Here is a 19651-nt window from a genome sequence, read left to right on the forward strand (position 1 = left end):
CATGAAAGGTGATCGAGTGTTTGCTGTTCGGGGTTCTTGATGGTGGAGTGACTTGCATGAGGAACTCCGTCTGGTTTTGTTGGTGCTTAAGTCTCCAATCTTGTGTGTTTTTATTATAGATTTCATACCTTTGACATCATCATCATCATTATTATTTTTATTGGTTCTATTATCACAGTCCTGGCAAATTTCCTTTAACTGAAAGCCAAAAAGCTCCAAAATGTTTGACATGCTGGAGAAACTCTCAATAGTCAGTTTTGAGCTCAGGCCTAGAGCAAGCAAAAGCCTTTCTGGATTTAAAATAAATGTGTTTGTTGTCTTAGTTTTATTTGTGGATACAGCAGTTGTGTACACTGATAATGATTTTTATGAGGGTTGTTCACAACAGGATTGTGCTTGCCTTTATTGCATTGCTGTCTGAGCATTGAAGATGACAGGCATTTAATATCGCTTCTTGTGTAGATTAGAAATATTGGCGAACCCCTTCCCAGCTTTACTTCTGCAAATTAATGGCCAGTCATCTTCCTTATTACAGTCGTCTGGTGATGTTGTCTGAACCTTGTTGATATTTGTTGCGTTAATCAAATTCAGAATAAACATATTTGTTAAAAAAAACAAAAAAAAATTGTGTCAACACAGTGTCCCAGCTGTTTTGGAAATGGTGCTGTAATATACATAATAAATGTTTAAAGGAAAGTGAATCGCAGACATCATGATGTTGTGTCACTTTCACAAGTGTGTTTCCTTAAAGATGAACGGAAGCTAAGTGTCATTAAGTTCAAACACCAGTAATATTACAGTGTAATACACATCAGGAAATTCACCGGCTTTGTATGAACTCACTTTAATAGCATCCTTATCTAATTCCTTCCATTGCACACAAAGACCTGCAGAGTCAGTTCTGGAGGAAACTGTCTTCTTTCAGAGGTAATGTTTGAGGTGTGTCTGCATGTTCAGCTGCACTCTCTATTTTCAGCGTTAGGGAATGGTAGAAGCTGTTTCCGTCTGTGTTGTTTGACATTACTGCATCCACTGTAATAACTGTTTGCCTTATCTGCTCATTTCCTGTCGTGTGTGTGTGTGTGTGTGTGTGTGTGTGTGTGTGTGTGTGTGTGTGTGTGTGTGTGTGTGTAATTTCCTGTGTAACATTATGTCTTTCTTTCTGATTCCAGACTTGAACGGGTCTCGAAAAAATGCTTCAGCTGAGGTGAGAAATGAGGGAATTTGTGGGGAAGAAACTGAAAATCTGTCTCGGTCAGTTAGGAATTGCACATTTCTTTCCCCATAAGCAGTTTGGGATTAGCCCGTATTCTGCTGACAGGTCATTTGTGCCTTCCTGTTTGAATCGTGAGAATATTACATGTTCCTGCACTTACAATGAGTTCTTTTCCTCTTGTAATTCTGTTTTGTGCCATGTTTATACTGACAGGGTCCAAGTGCTAGCACATCTCAGGCTTTGAAAAAAATCGGGCATCGTGGGATCGATCCCACTGGGGAGACGACGTACAAGAAGGTTGGGGATCAGCCATTGCAGACTTAAGCACATTTTTTCACTCTCTCTGTAGAGCTGCATCTTACAAAAACTTTCATTATCTTTTCCTCTTCCAATTGTTCTCTTGATGAGTTAATGAGTTATTTGGCTTGTAAAATAGTGATAGTAGTGTAATCTCAAAATTTATAAATCTGTGCCTTGGTTTGTCTGCCGCTCACTATTCTGGCCTGTGAAACGCACAGCAGTCTCTTTTTATTGCCATTAGCTTAACCCTTCATCACCCACACATATGATCTAATCTGTCCTGCCTTCTTGAATAAGTGCTCTCCGCTTACTGCTAGTGTTCATAATCTGGAAATCCTTATAACGCAAGTGCTCTGTGTCTTTTCCCTCTCTTCAAACCTCATTGTGGGACTTCTTTGTGATTATTCAGTTGAACTTGACACCCAGGGTGTTTCTACAGGCTGTTGGGAGTTATAGTTACATTTCCTACAATTTGTGAAGTCCACCAAAACAGTGTTCCATATTTTAAGATAACCCTATTTTATCCTATAATGGACCTTGGAACAGCCGTTTGTTCATTCACTGTTTGAAACACACTGTTTAAGGCCCCAGTCAGACAGGCCTAGACCAGGCTATTAGATCACTTGACCAGAGCCAAGAGATCTAGTTGCCATGGTAATGAAGTACCTGTTTGTGAGTATTCCCCAACCGGTTTACTGGAGGCTGCTGCCAGCTGCTGGGAAGTTGGTGTGAAGGTGAAGTTTCCCAATTCGCATAGGCCAAGACACTGGTCAGTGACCCCTGGCAACTACCGGTCACAAGGAAAGTGTGTGTAATCTGTGGGCGGTTGCTGGAGTTTGCTTGAAGTCACTTTGGTTGCAAAAATGTATGCGGGGCTGCAACACAAGCATCTTTCAGATTGCTTTGGTCATTTTTGCATGGACGGCACCATCTTGTGCGCAAACCCTTACAAACTGCTCGCTAAGTGGGAGTGAAACTGCGAAAAGTGCAAAATGGAAACGGAGACCATTCGTGACTTGCTTTGTTTGCACGGCTTTTACTTTGAAGACAAATGGTCTCCGTTTCCAGCTTGTGTTGCACTTCTTTCAACTAAATAGCGAGTATTTGCAGACAAGCTGGTTTCCTCTGTGCCAACTCCAGGTGAGCAAAGCAGTCACAAAGAGGTTTTTGGTGCAGCATCTTCTTTGCAAGTGAGTTCACCATGCGACATTCAGCAACCGCTCTTCAACCTGTCGGGGTATACACAGTTTTCCAAGTGACCAGAGGTTGCCGGATGGGTCATTAACCAGTCAAGGCATGTGTGACTAATGCCTAAACTTCCTTCTTTCTTCCTTTAGCTGACTCCCTTCTTATTGGCCTCCTCTCCTAAACAGCATGCTTGAACAGCAGGTGGGTGGGCTACTGTGCTCACAGACAAGCTTGATATGACCATATTAGGGATGTCAGGTTAAAGGAAGCTGAAGCTTTGTACATGTTTAATAGAAGCAACAACCACTGTAACCATGCATATGAAAAAGCATAAATGGTGGACTTGAAAATGCAGCCACTAATGGCCATGCGAACAAGCACTTATAAAATGTGCACTTGTGCTGGCACTTTTTGCTGTGGTGGTACTTCACACTGTTTAGAGTACATTTTAACCAAACCGGAATATTTTCCTCCTTTTTAAACCATTGTAGGCTTTACATTTATACCTGACCACATAGCAAGTGAAAATGAAAGCAAACTGAACATTGGTCCCAGTAGAGATTTGCCTCTTAGCTGAATGTTGAATGTTGAGTGTGTTTGTATCATCACCACCACCCCACCTAACAGTAAACATGGGCTCTGTTTGGTGAACCTTTTGAGTTAACCTATCTATTAATCTTTAGTGAAATGTCTGAAATAAAAAGTGTCTCCCACCTGCCAAAGCTTGCAAGTCCCTATGCCACTTAATTTCTTGAAGTATTCACTTTGAAATGCATTTGTTGCATTTGATACATGTAAGTTTCCTTTCTTCCAGACAACGTCATCAGCTCTGAAAGGTGCTATCCAGTTAGGCATCACGCACACGATAGGCAGCTTAAGTCAAAAACCTGAAAGAGATGTGCTGCTGCAGGACTTTGAGGTGGTGGAGAGCATCTTCTTCCCCTGGTCAGTTTGTAACGATGAATTAGTTTGTAAAGGAAATGAAATGTGTGTCTGCCCTGTGTGCAGACAGGATCAGGATATTTTACTTCTACAAACCTACTTTGAAGCTGTGTGGAAAATAATCTTGTGCTCCTCTGTTTGTGACCTGCAGTGAGGGTAGTAACCTGACACCGGCACACCACTATGGAGACTTCAGGTTCAAAACATACGCCCCGATGGCCTTCCGCTACTTCAGAGAGATGTTTGGCATCCGGCCTGATGACTACATGGTATTCTTGTATAATCAGCAATTGTTGTCCAAAATATTTCTGAGGAAAGAGAGCAGTTCACTTTTGGGGAAAAAGGAGTATTTGAGTAACTGTGACTAGGGAAGTGTGAATAATGGAGTGTTGACACAGGAGAGGAGAGGAGATGCTGTTCTTACGGTTTTAAAGTAGGGGTGTCAAATGTAAGGCTGGGGGCCAGAATTGGACTGGTGACAATTCCAATTTGGCCCACCGATTTTGAAAAAATGTGAAGGAGGAGATAACTTTCAACAGTATATTTAGAAGTTTTACAGCTTTTCCTACTGATCAAGACCTCTCCCATCATCATTCATACTACACCAAAGAAAATTCAGTTATAGATATCTGTAATTTTACACGTTTACTTCTTACAGTTTAAGCCTAAAGAAGCATGCTGACAGATTTCTTTAATTTACTACAGCAGCATTTCATTATCATGTAGAAAAACGGAGACCTGCTGTTGAAATTGCACTTCTTTGGCCCCTATTAAGATATCACATTGATTAAATGTGTATTTAAACTTTTTGAGACTGACAGATATTGGAGATATTTGGATATTTCATGTTTTCTGCCTCCTGCATGCTCCCTCCAGGTCCTGCCTCTCGCCCAGCCCAAACTCTGTATGCTTTGTAGTGTGAACACAGCTTCAGTCCACATTTATGTGTAAAATGTAGCAATAAGACTGTGTTGTTTTTTTTTGTTGCTTTTAATCACATGTGTAAAGACCGTTTTTTTATGTTGTGTTTATAGTATTCTCTGTGTAACGAGTCGCTGATCGAGCTGTCCAACTCCGGGGCAAGTGGGTCTTTGTTCTACGTCTCTAGAGATGATGAGTATATCATCAAGACGGTGCAGCACAAAGAGGCAGAATTTCTGCAGAAACTGCTGCCTGGATACTTCATGGTATGATTTGATGGTCACAAAATGTCCTAATCATCATCCTGTTATCACTATCAAATGCAAGGTCTTGGATATCAGTGGCGCTTTTACAGCGACACTTTGCTACCCTTAAAACTAATCTGCAGTTGTTTTGTTAGTCTGCAACTGCCATCGCTGTGGGCATTATGTTTTTATGTTGTCCTCATGTACTCCACCTACGATTATTATCATGATATCCCTTGGTACTCCTTCTGGGAATTTTATTCATTATCAACTTTAACTCAAGGAACTGATTAGAATTTAACGGCCAAAGATCAGCTTTCACCTCACGTGTGTTAATTGTTGCATTCTAGTAAAATTTCACAATAGGAGTGTCCTGAGAAATTTTGCAGATATGTTTCTTTGGATTGAAGGACGACATGATTAGATTTGGTACTGTGACTTTACAAAACATGTCAACTAACACGATAAAATCAGAAGCTGTCATTTTGTCTTGAGGCAAAATATCAAAGGTCATATCTGGATAGCCATGGATGTAAAATGCAGCCAAACGGGTTGGTGCAAGACGGGAACTATGAGGCCGTATTTACAGTTACTGAAGTAACACTCTGCAGTCAAATATTGTTCCTACATTGTTTTCTTGAGCTGCTAAAATGCTTTGTTTGTCTTTAAAGTCTCTCTCAACTAGTTAGTCTGGTTTTCATTTAAAGCACTCGACATGCTTGTTACTGACTGAGTTTACTTTTACTCTGGGATATCTGGCTTCTTTTTTTTATCAGTTTACTTAAGTCAACCATTCATTTAACTTTTGGTGACGCTGATACTAATGTTTCTTTTCATTTTGTTTCTATTTCTTCCTCCTACTCTTTTTCTTTCTGCCTTAGAACCTGAACCAGAACAAGCGGACCTTATTACCAAAGTTTTATGGGCTGTACTGCGTCCAATCAGCTGGTAAAAACATCCGCATTGCAGTCATGAATAATCTGCTACCTAGTGCAGTACGAATGCACCTCAAGTATGATCTAAAGGGCTCTACCTACAAGCGACGAGCCTCGGCTAAAGAAAGAGAAAAGGCTGTACCCACATATAAGGACCTGGATTTCATCCAGGACATGCCTGAAGGGCTCTCGTTGGATGCTGATAAGTACAATGCTCTTTGCAAGACCCTCCAGAGAGACTGCTTGGTGAGAACTGTGAAAACATGAGGCTACCAGAATAATAACAGTGTTGGAATTGGTTTAGATAGAATCAGTAAAATGTCTTAATTTCCCTCTAAATGTCCTGATCTTATAGTACTCATGTTCCTTAATTTCCATCCAGCTCCTGCAGAGTTTCAAGATTATGGATTACAGCCTTCTGGTGGGAATTCATAACGTAGATCAGGCCTGTCAGGAGCAGGCCAACGAGGAGGCGGGGGCTGGGGCAAAGGGTCAAGTTCAAAAGGCTCTGTACAGCACGGCTATAGAGGCCATTCAAGCAGAGGTGGGACGCATGGGATCCATGGAAACCGAGGACAGGTGAGTGACGGAGTGTCTGTGATCGTATCGAGCAGGCTTGTCCCACCAGTTTCTGTCTGAGAAGAATTACAGAAGACTAAAGGTGTTTTTGTTTGCAGAACGGGAGGAATCCCTGCACGAAACTCGAAAGGCGAGAGGCTGCTGGTGTACATCGGTATTATTGACATTCTTCAGTCTTATAGGTAATAATTCACTTTATTGTCCTCATTGAGCTCACATAACGAAAGAAGCACATGAACAGGAAAGCAGCAGCTTCGGTCTTTGTCTGTTCAGAATGCGTTCAGGGACCGTATCAAGTGTTAAATCCCAGTACACAGTCTCGTCAGCTAACCTGACGTTTTACACTAAAGGTCAGAGCGGACAGTAGAGAATGACTACGGTCGGTCAGTGAGGCAATGAATCTTTGTTACTTTATTTAGAAACTGTGCAAATAAACGTTATCTATACCGGAAAATCTCTGCCAACATGTAACCATGACGCCACCTGTGGTGACTAAAATATGATCTTCTTTGTTCCACTGTGTACACGCGTGGCCAACATCCAAAATAGAGTTCACATGACATGAGTAAACAGGATTTCAGTATCCAGATAAAACTACAAGGGCACTTTCAAATGTTTCTACAGTGAGCGTGTGATAAGAAAATACTTCTGTTTGAGCATCTAAATTTTATGAAAAGCATAGAGGGGGGGAAAAGTAGTGCTTGGACGAATGGGTAAATGAGGCAAGCTGCATTGAGCAGTCAGAGTAGAAAAAGTTCTATATAAGAACCAGTGTAGTTACCATTTACCATCAAGTCAGAGTGTGTGTTTTTTCAGATTGGCAAAGAAGCTTGAACACTCCTGGAAGGCTCTGGTTCATGATGGGGTAAGGACCCTTACTAGTACTAGCTTGGTTGCAATGATTTAACAATACAGATTTTAACTTGTTTTATTTCTTTTTTTTCAGGACACTGTATCAGTGCACAGACCGGGTTTCTATGCCGAGCGATTTCAGAAGTTTATGTGCAACACAGTGTTTAGAAAGAATGCATGTAAGTTTATGTTGTCTCCGTCTGAACATGATTCTGTCATACCAGTGTTACTGCACAGACTCAAAGTTTCTCTGTCTCGTATCTAGTGAAGACCTCCCCGTCTAAGAAGCGCCGTGCAGGAGCCGGTCCTGTGAAAAGAGCGGCTGGCTCTGGACCTTCTCTGATGACCCAAGCCAGCAGCAGCAGCACCGCCCAGAGTCCTTTGCTCCAACATCAAGCCAGTTCAGACACCAGAGAGGACAGCGAAGCAGACAAAAGTGAGGATGAAAGAGCACAGAAGCTTTAACTTCTCTATGGGGAACTATTTATGTTTCATATTTTTCATGACAGCTGCAAACATTTAGTCTTCTTACATGTACCACTATGGGAGATGCTTCTTTTTCAACACAGCAATAAACCGTTTTTGTCCCCTCTCCCCAGTTATGCTCGCAGGTCGTCCTGACCTCCTCCCAGATACCATTCCTCCACGCAACCCTGTTGCTAGCGCTGTTGAAACTGCCATCTCCTCCTTGGGAAGCCCCAGATTTTTACCAGCAAGTCATCTTCAGTCTAACACTCGGGGAGAATCTTCGAACAAGCAAAACGAGGAAGACAGCACCCCCAAGGGGTAAGAGGGGACATATAGTGTAATGGTTTGTGTATTAGCGATCCACCTGTCACTTTTATGACAGTACACACAGACACACACATTTTCCTACAACACGCCAGTGTTATCTGAATGCATTGATTAATGTCTAATTACACTAACTGAATATGGTAGTACCAGAAGTAACTTGTAATCATCTACTAAATGTTCTGCTTTGGATATAAAGTGCACGCACCTGCTGGTGTATTTGAATCACCTTTATACACAAGAGCTGGACAAAATACCAGAAACAAAACAAAGTTCAACAACACAGTAATAACATATTCTAACAAAAATGTCTTTAAAGATGAAACGCTTAGTTTCACCTAAAACAGAACTTTATATATCCTTCTCTGAAGTAAGAAATCTTCTACTTCTCCCACTTAAAGTGATCCAAAATGCAGTGCTTCTTTCAGGCTGTATTAGAGGCCTACATTTTTAAACTCCTTTTTAGATAGGTCAGCTTTCACATGATGTGTTCCTCAGTATTTTGTTTTTACGTGTATGGAAGTGTGTATGTTGGAATGAACGTGTGATCCTTTGGTTAATGTGTGGCTTTTGTTCAAATTGTGAAACACTTTGAAAAGTGGAATGCAAATAAACTTAGGAATAAATGAATGACCCATTGATACACAGATTGGAGGTGAGGCCTTTTCAGAAGACAAAAATGTGCCTTAACCAGAACTTCAGGAAAGTCAACATTTTCCCAAAGCAGCACAGGATTCTAGGCATGGAAACAAGCGTCGAATTAGCTCATAAAGCTTTCTGTAAAAAATGCAGTGTATATTCTGTTAGTATTTTCACCTCCACAACCAGTGCCTCGTACTGTGTTAAGGTTCAAATGCATCCTCATGACTCTCCTGTTGTTTTCAGGGCTCAGTCTAGGACTCTTGAAGAAAGTGGTGCTGAGGAAGCAATCTCACTCAGCGACATAGTCCCGTGTGCAAGCAACTGCTCAGTAAGTTGATTTCAAACCTCAGGTTCTGCTATCAAAATATTTACTCGTATTTGAACTTTTTTTAAACTAATACTCTTTCACTTGGTTTGCAGGTGTAGATGTGAGGAAAAAGAATGACTTGAAGGATGTTCTGAGCCTTCCTGAAATCTTATAACTCCCTTGGTATGATTTGAGGTACCAGAACTTACAAAAAAAAAAATTACGCAGTGCATCTCCTGGACCAAGAGGGATATGAAATGTTTGTTTGTTGTCTTTGTTTTTTTTGCACAATATGATGATGTAACTGGGCGGTTGTGTCGCGACACTAGTAACTGCAGACACGGTAATGCTGTAGTTATTGAACACTATTATTAAACCCATAGGAGAAGTGCCTGTAGTCACAACCAATGATCATTTTTGGCTCAGTTAAGCATTTAGTGTGGAAATGTTGCCTTATTGAAGAACTGAGATTCTTCATTCAGGCCTGGCTATATACGTCATTGTCCTTTTTGGGATTATTATTATTAGAGTAGTGTTTGTGCTACCTGCTTTGACGGAAAGCCTTATGATGAGGATTGAGAACACAGTTTTAAATAAAGTCTTAGTTTTTAAAGAAATTACTGTATTCATGCATTGTAAGCTTCTGATTTTTAAAAGCTTACTCTGAATGCAAATCATGCTGGACGAAAGACCTTCAGCTTGTGCTTTTTATTTACCCAAGTATTCCCGTGGACCTGGAGTGCTTTTACAGACTGTGAATCTTAAATATCACCTGTGATATTCAGGCCAGGTTATTTTAAATGTTTTCTTTTTATACTTGTATTTGCTCGTGGACTATAGACTGGCTTGTATTCAAATGAGACCGATACTGGTAAAACTAATGACTTAGTCAGCTTCGGTGTCACGGACCAAACCTGCAAAGAGAAGCTTGTGTTATATATGCAAGAAAAACAGAAATAGGAGAATCACACTAAACCTAACCACTTTAGGTAACCAAAGAGCATGTTGTGGCATTAGTACAAACTGGTACAATCACTATGTTTTTGTAATAAGTTGGGACATTGAAATTAATATTGTACTAGTAAAGTTGCAATAAGTTTTTTTTTTAATATATATACATATATACTGCCAGCACAAATGAAAAATTACTGCTGCATGTAATTTGCCTTGTTTTGTTTTTCTCCAGAATAATAGACTCCTATTTTTCTTTTCTTTTTTTTTTCTCAACACTGTGGTTTACGCCTAGCTGAAGCTAATGTGGCCTTTAACTGTCCTGCAGTAAGTCTGACCTTTCCAATTTAGATTATAATAGTAGCTCTCAATATAGTTCAACTTTTGTGAAAATCCTGTGTTAAGAGAGGTGTGTTTTTAACTTTGTGATATGTTTGGAGGGTGTTTGTGCTGCTTCACAGGACACAGTGCACACCAGCACAGTGTGCACTGTTGGTATAATGCTGTTGCGCTTTTGTGACAAGAACAGCATCACTGACCAGCGTAACACCTGAAACAAACCCTCGCTGTCATGGAGTTGCGGAGCTGCAGCAGTTTACGAGTTGCTGATGTGCATCGTGCGCAAAGAAAGCATCTACTTCTAAATTCAGACATGACTGTCACCTGTACTTTGTGTGGGATTTTTGTGTTTGTTTTTAATTGATTGTGTTAGTTTTTAAGTGATTTTATTTTTCACATCTAACAGCACAGGAAACTTTTCTAAATGAACGTTGCAAAATGTGTGGTGGAATAGTTGGACCTACTTAAGTGTTATTGTTGTTTTGGGTCTTTGTGGCCACTGAAAACAAGGGCAGGATGTGCAAAAAAAAGAAAGTGAGTAATATAGAGTTGGTAGGAGCTTTGGCTGCTGAATATCTGAACTATAATCATTGGTGGTACTGCATTTTCTTTTCCACTATTTACATTTATTTGCTGCCAGAAGCAAACTAAATAAAACTGCAACTATATATGACGGCTTCTATATACTTTCTAACTGATTTATGATGTGCTGTCTTTGGTTATTTTATCATTATGCATTCCTGTCCATTCGCTTTTTACTCATGCATTCAGCATTTCCTAATTGCTACTAATATTTTTTGTCTATATTTATTACAATCTTAATATAACTTGTTGGTGCAATTACCCACAGGCTTTAGCATTTCCCTCAGTCTCTTATTAAATTCTGATATTGATCTGTTGATGTTGTCTTATGATTGTAAACCTCTCAGCAGGACCTGTAAATCCAGGGTTAACAGAGCTGGTGGTGTTGATTTTGTTAGGTAAAGCTAAGAGTAGTGAGACTGAAAACTGAGGGGTACCTATTATGGTTTAACTGCTATTTTTTCATTAGTTAAATGGTGATGGCTGCCTGATGTGTAAAGGTGGACGCTAGCCTACCTTTTCATAAGCTACAGTGGAGATAAAGAGTTTACACACCTCTGTTAAAATGCCAGGATTTGCTGATGTTAACGTAAAATTATACCAAGATATTTGCAGGTTTTTTTCCACCTTTAATGCGATCTATAACCTGTACAGTGGAACTAAAACTTATAGTTTGTTGGAGCATACAGAAGTCTTTTAGGGGGGGGGGGGGGGTACATCTCAACTTTCTTCTTTGCAAAAAGCACTCCAAATCTAACAGACTGTGAGGGTGTCTCCTCTGCACAGCCCCCTTTAGGTCAACCTGTAGAAAAATGCTGAAAAATGTAGCCAGGCTTGGATGTTTGGAAGTGAGAAAAGGCTTCTGTTTTACCACCCTACCCTACCACATAGCCCAGACACATGAAGACTACTTGCCAGATGACCACATTTCTTCTTGTCTTTTCATAAATTTTAGAGTGATGTCCAGTCTTTGCAGTCCCACTGCCAAATATTCTCCACGTGTTCATGACTGTCTTCACTGTGTTTTGTGGTACATTTAATGCCCTCTCCTGATTGATACCTTTCAATAATGTCATTCATTTGATGATAATGGCTATGACTTTAAGATGCAGCTATGTAAATATCAGGAACATCTGAATTATATGTGGTTTTGATCAAAAGATGGCAGGTGTGTGCAGACTACTTAACATAAATTTGATTGCAGTTATCCGAGGTTGTCAACACTTATGTTTTCAGTTTATGTTTTAGTTAAACTGTGTAGTTATAGGTCGCACTGAAGATGGAAAAACAATCTAATTTTTTTATTTTTATTTATTTTTATATATCACAAAAACCTGGCATATTAACAGGGATGTGTAGACTTTATATTTACTGTAAAACACAAAACAAAATGTTTTTACTCTCATGTACAATGTCTTAACTTGGCGTTATGTTTGGCTCATGTTAAACTGCAAATACTTCCCAAGTATTTGATGTCTAAAAATGCTGAGATGCATATAAGGATATAAGAAAACTGTAACATAAGGGATGCTTTTTTGTTTACACCGCATATTTCAGTGAAAAAACTGTGCAATAATTTAAACCAGTTGACAATTTTCCCACCAGGAGGAATTATATAAAGGCAAACCGCATTTGTAGATTATTTAATTCACTTGACTGTTAAACCAAACTCTGAGGTGATGCCCTGTCCCGACAATAAAAGTCTTAATGGTTCCAAACAGATGCACACGTAGCCCTATTTATTACAGCGTTATATAATGTATGTATTACTCTGGTCTCTCTAATGTTTATTTGTAATTGTGGTGGATTGAAAATTGCTTGCTCCAGCATGGCAAACCTGAATTGAAGACATGAAACTTTTTTTTTTTTTTTTTTTTAAAGCCTCCTGCTGTAACTGTTTTAAATCATCCTGTATTTTTTCCTACTCTGAACTGTTTAGAATAAACATGTGGATTCATCTGCTGTGGTGGCCAGTTGGGAAATAATTGTATTATTCAGATTATTAAACATGACTGTGAATGAGAGGGACGCTACAGTGAAGGTAGATGAGTGAGTGCACAAGAGAGATTAAGAGAGTGCAGGCAGGGTGTCGTGGGTAGAACTGAGTATAAAGGCTGATTTGTGAAAGAAGGAGAGCAGCAAGAAGGAACTTGAAGGTTTGAAAAATTGTACTGGGACCTGCTATGATGTATGATTTGGAGTTGCTGGCAAAGATGGAGCTGAAACTAGAGCTGACATATCTAATGATGTTAAAATTTTCATTAGCAGTGACCAGAAGGGACAAGATTAAAAATGAATACATATGTGGGACAGCTGGATTGAGCGATTTGGAGACAAGGTTAGAGAGGCAAGGCTGTGATATTTCGGATATGTGTAGAGGAGGGACAGCGGATATACTGGAGAAAAGATGCTGAATTTGGAGGAAAAGAGGAAGACCTCAGAAGAGAATCATAAATGTAGTGAATGAGGACATGCAGAAGATTGGTGTGACAGAGGATGATGCAAGGAATAGATGATGGCGACCCCTAAAGGCACCAGCCGAAAAGAAAAGATGATTCAGGGGTGATAAATGAGTTAATCTATAGCTTATTACTGAAGACAAAGCCTATAAATGGTTTGACGAAGAAAGTGTTTCGGGGGTAAGCCTGTATGAACTAGTTTAATTCTTATTAAACCAGCCCCCCCTCCCCAAAGAACTTCTAAATCAGCGGTCTCCAACCTTTTTTGCGCCACGGACCGGTTTATGCCCGACAATATTTTCATGGACCGGCCTTTAAGGTGTCGCGGATAAATACAACAAAATAAAACTAGTACCGGTACCGAAAAAAAGAAAATTTATTCATAACACAGGTGAAAAGACCCAGGAAAACCGAGTAAAAGATAAAAACGATAACAAAATAACGCTGAAAACCGATAAAAACCCTGAAAACTATACATTTCACACCTGAGCCTCAACTCTCGCGGCCCGGTACCAAACGACTCACGGACCGGTACCGGCCCGGAGGTTGGGGACCGCTGTTCTAAATAGTAAAGACCAGCTCTAATTATACTCTCTAGCTCTCTACAACCTGAAGGAGACAAGACTTGCCCAATCATATTTCGCTTTGTTCAACCGTCGTCCAATAATCTGTGAGCTTGTTGGATTACGACAGAAAGCAACAAGAAGTTTCCAAAATGGTGCTTGAAAGTACTATGGTCTGGTAAGAACTCTACAAATGTATTTTTGTGTGTGTTTATAAACCCGTTAGCGGTTCATATGGAGGTGTACCAGTAAGTTACTTTATAAGGGGGCTCACCGAGCTGAATATGGGGTAAATGTCGCTGCCAGCCAGGCTGATAATGCACAGTTGATTGTGGGCCGGCTAACGCAATATCGACCGGCTGAGTCATTGTAGCTAAAGTTAGCCTAGATTTGAGGTCTTATTAAAGTCTTTATTTACCTGCAAGCCACGAGACTTAATTTCCAGAATATTGCTGATTACAGTTTGGTGTTTTCTGCCTAAATTATTAACTGACACCAGCGGTTACTTGATTGTTTTCCAGCGGCATATGTAGGGTCACCTCTCGCTAACGTTAGCAAGCCGTGCTAGCTGTGACTGTTTTTACCCCGTTACGCTTTATAGCGGTTAAACTTTTGTTTACTGCTTCTCCCGGTGAAGCATACTGACGGTTCATACAGGAAACTGACTGCTAAGAGAAACTGAGATCTCCTAATAATACATTACCCACTGGGCCAATGTAGGTTATGGCTGATAATGAATTATGTGAACGCTTACTAACTCTTAAGCTTTGGGATGGAGTACACATTAAAGTGATGTTTCCTCTTCAGTGTGGACAACAGTGAGTACATGAGAAATGGAGACTTCCTGCCAACGAGGCTACAGGCTCAGCAGGATGCTGTCAACATTGTCTGCCACTCCAAAACACGCAGCAATCCAGAAAACAACGTGGGCCTCATCACTATGGCAAAGTAAGCCGTTCTCTCTTCATTAAACAATTATGTGGCTAAAGTCATAACACTTCTTTAAGTCGTACATGGTTACTGATGATGGCTGTCTTCAGAGGATGCAGTGCAATGACTTCCTTCTAAATAAAGAAGTGCATTTGTTGTCTTTGTGTAGAGGCTGTGACAGCTAAGGCCTGTACAAAACAAGTTGAACATACCCAGGGTAGATTTCCGTTATCTGGATTCACTTATCCTAACAGTCAGGATAAGAGGTCACAAGAAGAGTGTTATTCTCTCCCTAAGTTAACGCAAGAGTGGTTTTTGGCAGCGTCTAACCAATCACAGTTATTGATAAGTGTACTGGCAACAGACTGGCTGATTTAGACTTTAGATGCTATTTAAAAAAAACTTAAGGCCCTTATACAATCTGTGTAAAGAAGTCCAACGATCTTCCAGGAATGCTGATGCTATTTTCTGGAATACTGGTGATGATTTATACTTGTTGTTCTTAAATCTTGAACCCGACCTACTCCGGAGCAGATTAGATTTGCAGTATAAGTTACCCAGTAAGTAAGTGGTCCATCTTTGTAGTACTGAAAACCCTGATGTTACCTGGATAACACAAAATTCTACTTCATAGCTCAGACCTCTGGCCTGTTGCTGCTGGGTCTGAGGTTTAATGCTGTTTGCTGGTTAACCATAAGCATTTTTACAAAACATAAGCAGGTGTTACATGAGCTGTGTTAGCTCTTTTCCAACCCGTGGTTAATGTAAACAGACATTTGCACAACATCAAAACGATCAAACCATATGGTTTCTAAATGAGGAGCACTTCCTTTAACCACCAGTCTGACCTGCCATTTATGAAAGCTGCTCTTTAGTACACCACACTGCTTTGACAGAGCTAATTCTAATTAATATTTAGTATTTTAATATTAATATTAACCAATTGTTAATTTGTTAAATGTGTACTTTACTGGGATTATTTGGAATTGGCACAAACTCATTTGACAGTGTTGTGTATTAAATTGTGTGTCAGATTTAATTACCTGTTAAGGTAACAACTGAAGGTGTTGACTCCTGGGTTTTTGTATGCTTTCTTGCAGTAACTGTGAAGTCCTGACCACGCTGACTCCGGATACTGGCCGTATCCTGTCCAAACTCCACGCTGTCCAGCCCAGAGGAAAGATTTGCTTCTGCACAGGCATCCGAGTCGCTCATGTGTGTAACCTGTAAACTGCAGTAACTGGTTAAAAACAAAACAAAACAAACAAAAAAACAGTTTATGGCAGTTTATGATCCATAATTTTATCCTTTCCCTCTTTAGCTGGCCCTAAAGCACAGACAAGGAAAAAACCACAAGATGAGGATCATTGCCTTTGTTGGGAGTCCTGTGGAGGATAATGAAAAAGATGTGAGGACCTTTTGTTAAATGTTCTTTAACTACACATTATATGCAAAAGGTGTAATGTCTCCTGCTGTCTGTGCACTCATGTGTTTGTGCATATTTCTCTGCCTGCTGTTGTCCTAACCTACCGATTCTTCAGCTTGTGAAGATGGCAAAGCGCTTGAAAAAGGAGAAAGTGAATGTGGATATTATTAACTTTGGAGAGGAGGTGAGACATTGTTGGGTAATCTTCCATATCAGAGCTATAAAACGAGATACATTAAAGCCTACCAACATTTTTCTTTTTTTTTTTTGTATTGTTTTGTTTTCATTTCCATATCTGGTGCTTCTATATCTAAACAAACTGTCTCCAACTATTTGTTCAGGAGGCGAACACAGAGAAGCTGACTGCTTTTATAAATACTCTAAATGGGAAGGAGGGGACGGGCTCCCACCTGGTCACAGTCCCTCCAGGACCCAGTCTGGCTGATGCTCTGCTGTCCTCTCCCATCCTGGCCGGGGAAGGAGGCTCTATGATGGGTCTCGGTGCAAGCGACTTTGAGTTTGGGGTGGATCCCAGTGCTGATCCAGAGCTGGCCTTGGTAAGCAATATAGGGAGATGGGTTGAGAAGCTGATAATGTGATATATTATGTGCCAAAATAGTTGCATAGAAAAGGAGAAAATTAAAAATCCTTTCAGATACTCAACTCAAAGCCTGCCTATGCTGACAGAGCTACTGCTGCTTGTGAGCAACACTGGGGAGTTTATTTCCCACTACCACTGTAAAGACAAAGACCATAACACACACCAGCAGGAGAACCTTATTCATATTTGATAATAATTTGGTCTTCCATAACTAGAGAACAGATGTAGCTATTGGCACAACTGATGGACGTGTAGAGAATGGGTGTGATGCTCCAAAGCAGTCTTTAAAATGGCAGTAAAGGAATGTGTGACTTTTAATCTCAATGACATCGTCTTTATAAAAGCTGATAATCATGAGGCCAAAAATGTAAAGGACAGCTCTTCTGCACTAGCTCATTTGTTTATTTAGGAAATAAATTTTTAATGGTGTTACTTTCAATGCTGCCTCTTTTGGAAACTTGCATGTCTAAGGTTAATAAAAGCAGGATGTTTTAAACTATTTCCTGCATAACAACTATCTCCCCAGTTTCTTTTCTTATATCTATATCTTGCCCTTGTGCCAGATACATGAAACAGAGTACTCATTCTTTTACACGACTTCAGTCATATTTCAAGTACTCTGTGGCTTTGCCACAAATTTAGAAAAGTGACTTTCTTGTTCCTGTCCTGTGGACTGAGTCCATCCTGTGCCTTTTTATCTCACCGTGCTGCCCCTGCTTTAGGCCCTGCGTGTATCAATGGAGGAGCAGCGACAGAGGCAGGAGGAAGAGGCCCGCAGAGCTGCTGCCGCTTCTGCGGCCGAGGCAGGCGTGCCCACACCCAGCGCAGATGGTGACTGCAGGATTCACAGATCGTTATTTTTACCTATGAGATAAAAATGATTACAGTACATTAGAATTTAACCAAGTGTTATTTTTAAACACAGAATCAGAGGAGGCTTTACTGAAGATGTCAGTATCTCAGCCTGAGAGTGGTGCAGCAGTGCTTCCTGACTTCAGCAGCATGACAGAGGAGGAGCAGATAGCCTACGCCATGCAGATGTCTCTTGCTGGAGGAGGTAACTTCCACTTATGATCAGTGTATTTGTTTTAACTCTTATTTTTTGGACATAAAGCATAACTATCCTCTTATTTGTGAACAGAGTATGGTGAAATGGACACAGGAGCCCCCATGGACACAGCTGAATCAGCCAAGGTGAGTCATCGTAATGATTTAAATTGAGCTTTAAGGCAACTGTTATTTTTGAGTGTTGGATGTGAAATCATCATGCTTTGTGGACTTTTCATAAAGTAATAAAGGAAGGTGTATTCCAGCACATAATGTGAACTGACGTAACAGCTGGAGCCCTTTCAAAGACTCGATACGAATAAAACTTATTAAATTAATAACCTGAAGGAGGAATGATTTCATAAGAAAGTAGCTCGTTTCTGAATAGTCGGGGTTCAATCTAGCAGACATTAAATATAAGGAGGCACTTGCCTTTCAGTAATAAATATCCATCTATCAAGTTTAACAATAGTGAGATGGACCTGAATGTACTCAGCATCTTTAAGCATCAAATTGTATTTCCTGTGTCTTTTTGAAACGTTTGCTATTTTAAATTGTGTTCATTTGTATGAGCATGGTGTCATCGTGGCAAACTATTCTTCAGATGATAAGACAACATGCAGACTAGATGAGCTGGCAAAGTTCTAGGTGACAAAATGGTGCTAAAATCATACATACAGTGGTCACCGATGAGCCACAACATTAAAACCACATCCTGACAGTGTGTGAAGTGAAATTCCTGTGCTTCTGTCAGTTTCTGTAGATCTGTGACTGCACAAAAAGCTTCAAATAACCAGCAGCGGGCAGCCTGGTGGTGATGACGCTATGAAATAGTGAAACAGTGGCCCACAGACTAGCTGTCATACATATCATTGACACTGCCCCCTGGTGAGAGTGCACAGCTACAACATGTAGATAACTGTCTGCAAAGCTCTGCTAAGGACCAACGCCCAATCATTCTCATCCCACCAAAACAACACAGGACCCCTGTAGATATTCTGTGGGGCTTGTAATTAATCCTTTCGGGTCCTTTTTGGTCCTGTGACATCATTCAGGGGTTTAAGTGGAATGTGTAAAAGTAGCATCTGAATATATGTCAGGACCTGTGGGTTCCCTGCAAAACATCACATTGACAGTGCATTTTTAATTTTAGTGGCAGAATCAAACTTCCATATAGCAGCTGTGTATAATATATGCTGTATCTTAACTGAACAGGAGGAAGATGACTATGACGTGATGCAAGACCCAGAGTTCCTTCAGAGCGTCTTGGAGAACCTGCCGGGTGTCGACCCCAACAACGAGGCCATCCGCAACGCCATGGGCTCCCTGGCCTCCCAGACGGGAAACAAGCCAGACGGCAAAAAGGATGAAGAGAAGAAGAAATGAGGAATGAAATAGAGAAACATGAACAATTGCAGACTAATGCAGGATTTCCTACATATATGACAAGATTGCTGATGCATCGCCCTGCATGACAGCACTCAGACATTTATTACTATCCTTCTCTGTCGAGACACGCAGAGGCACCAATATAGAAGAAAATACTGCAGTACTGAATAACTATGTAGTGTTTAATATGCCCACAAAGACACTGATGCTATTAAAATATAATAATGGTCCATTCTCAAATTGCCTTGTGCACCCTTCACTCTACATTTCTCTACATGGTTATAACAATTAATGATAATTCTCGCCACAGATTTTTTTTTTCTTTTTTTGTGGTGACAGGCTTTGAAACCAAACAGTTAGCCACACTCCTGTCATGTCTTTGTGGGTTTCTTTTGCAATAAAAACTGTCTAAACATGTGTTTGTGGTGTGGTGACACTCCTGCAG

The 19651-nt window shown here is 40.4% G+C and overlaps 2 protein-coding genes and 1 long non-coding RNA gene across 4 annotated transcripts in view; 2 read left to right on the top strand and 1 right to left on the bottom strand.

Annotated features, from left to right (window-relative positions):
* pip5k1aa (phosphatidylinositol-4-phosphate 5-kinase, type I, alpha, a) overlaps positions 1 to 12755 on the top strand; it is a 15662-nt gene extending 2907 nt beyond the window's left edge. The window contains exons 3-17 of one of the 2 annotated variants that reach the window (XM_084918564.1): positions 886 to 927; positions 1173 to 1207; positions 1430 to 1513; positions 3519 to 3649; positions 3798 to 3915; positions 4681 to 4833; positions 5694 to 5993; positions 6130 to 6326; positions 6425 to 6508; positions 7143 to 7191; positions 7273 to 7357; positions 7444 to 7614; positions 7778 to 7964; positions 8856 to 8940; positions 9033 to 12755. In XM_084918564.1, coding sequence (XP_084774690.1) covers positions 886 to 927; positions 1173 to 1207; positions 1430 to 1513; positions 3519 to 3649; positions 3798 to 3915; positions 4681 to 4833; positions 5694 to 5993; positions 6130 to 6326; positions 6425 to 6508; positions 7143 to 7191; positions 7273 to 7357; positions 7444 to 7614; positions 7778 to 7964; positions 8856 to 8940; positions 9033 to 9038 — 1727 coding nt within the window. In that variant the 3' untranslated portion in view covers positions 9039 to 12755. The remainder of the gene's footprint in view (positions 1 to 885; positions 928 to 1172; positions 1208 to 1429; positions 1514 to 3518; positions 3650 to 3797; positions 3916 to 4680; positions 4834 to 5693; positions 5994 to 6129; positions 6327 to 6424; positions 6509 to 7142; positions 7192 to 7272; positions 7358 to 7443; positions 7615 to 7777; positions 7965 to 8855; positions 8941 to 9032) is intronic. The other variant, XM_084918565.1, reaches the window with a different exon arrangement.
* LOC146363023 (uncharacterized) overlaps positions 1 to 15877 on the bottom strand; it is a 23061-nt gene extending 7184 nt beyond the window's left edge. The window contains exon 1 of the long non-coding RNA XR_014799151.1: positions 15787 to 15877. This is a non-coding gene — a long non-coding RNA (uncharacterized LOC146363023). The remainder of the gene's footprint in view (positions 1 to 15786) is intronic.
* psmd4a (proteasome 26S subunit ubiquitin receptor, non-ATPase 4a) lies at positions 13871 to 19623 on the top strand. The gene is made up of 10 exons (XM_084918566.1): positions 13871 to 13991; positions 14621 to 14761; positions 15844 to 15958; positions 16065 to 16151; positions 16285 to 16353; positions 16511 to 16726; positions 17493 to 17601; positions 17696 to 17827; positions 17912 to 17964; positions 19033 to 19623. Exons 1-10 carry the CDS (start codon positions 13966 to 13968, stop codon positions 19201 to 19203), a joined length of 1119 nt encoding a protein of 372 aa, XP_084774692.1. The 5' UTR covers positions 13871 to 13965; the 3' UTR covers positions 19204 to 19623.
* Positions 19624 to 19651: the final 28 nt, after the last annotated feature.

This window comes from Perissodus microlepis, chromosome 22, assembly GCF_051167445.1.
Source record: "Perissodus microlepis isolate ML-2025 ecotype Zambia chromosome 22, ASM5116744v1, whole genome shotgun sequence".
NCBI classification, from domain to species: domain Eukaryota; kingdom Metazoa; phylum Chordata; class Actinopteri; order Cichliformes; family Cichlidae; genus Perissodus; species Perissodus microlepis.

What these genes read in the sequence shown, in the direction of transcription:
- psmd4a (XM_084918566.1), top strand. Translation starts at nt 13,966, where the DNA reads ATGGTGCTTGAAAGTACTATGGTCTG. An exon ending in CTGATCCAGAGCTGGCCTTG is followed by an intron (nt 16,727 to 17,492) that starts GTAAGCAATATA and finishes CCCCTGCTTTAG; the next exon opens with GCCCTGCGTGTATCAATGGA. An exon ending in GATGTCTCTTGCTGGAGGAG is followed by an intron (nt 17,828 to 17,911) that starts GTAACTTCCACT and finishes ATTTGTGAACAG; the next exon opens with AGTATGGTGAAATGGACACA.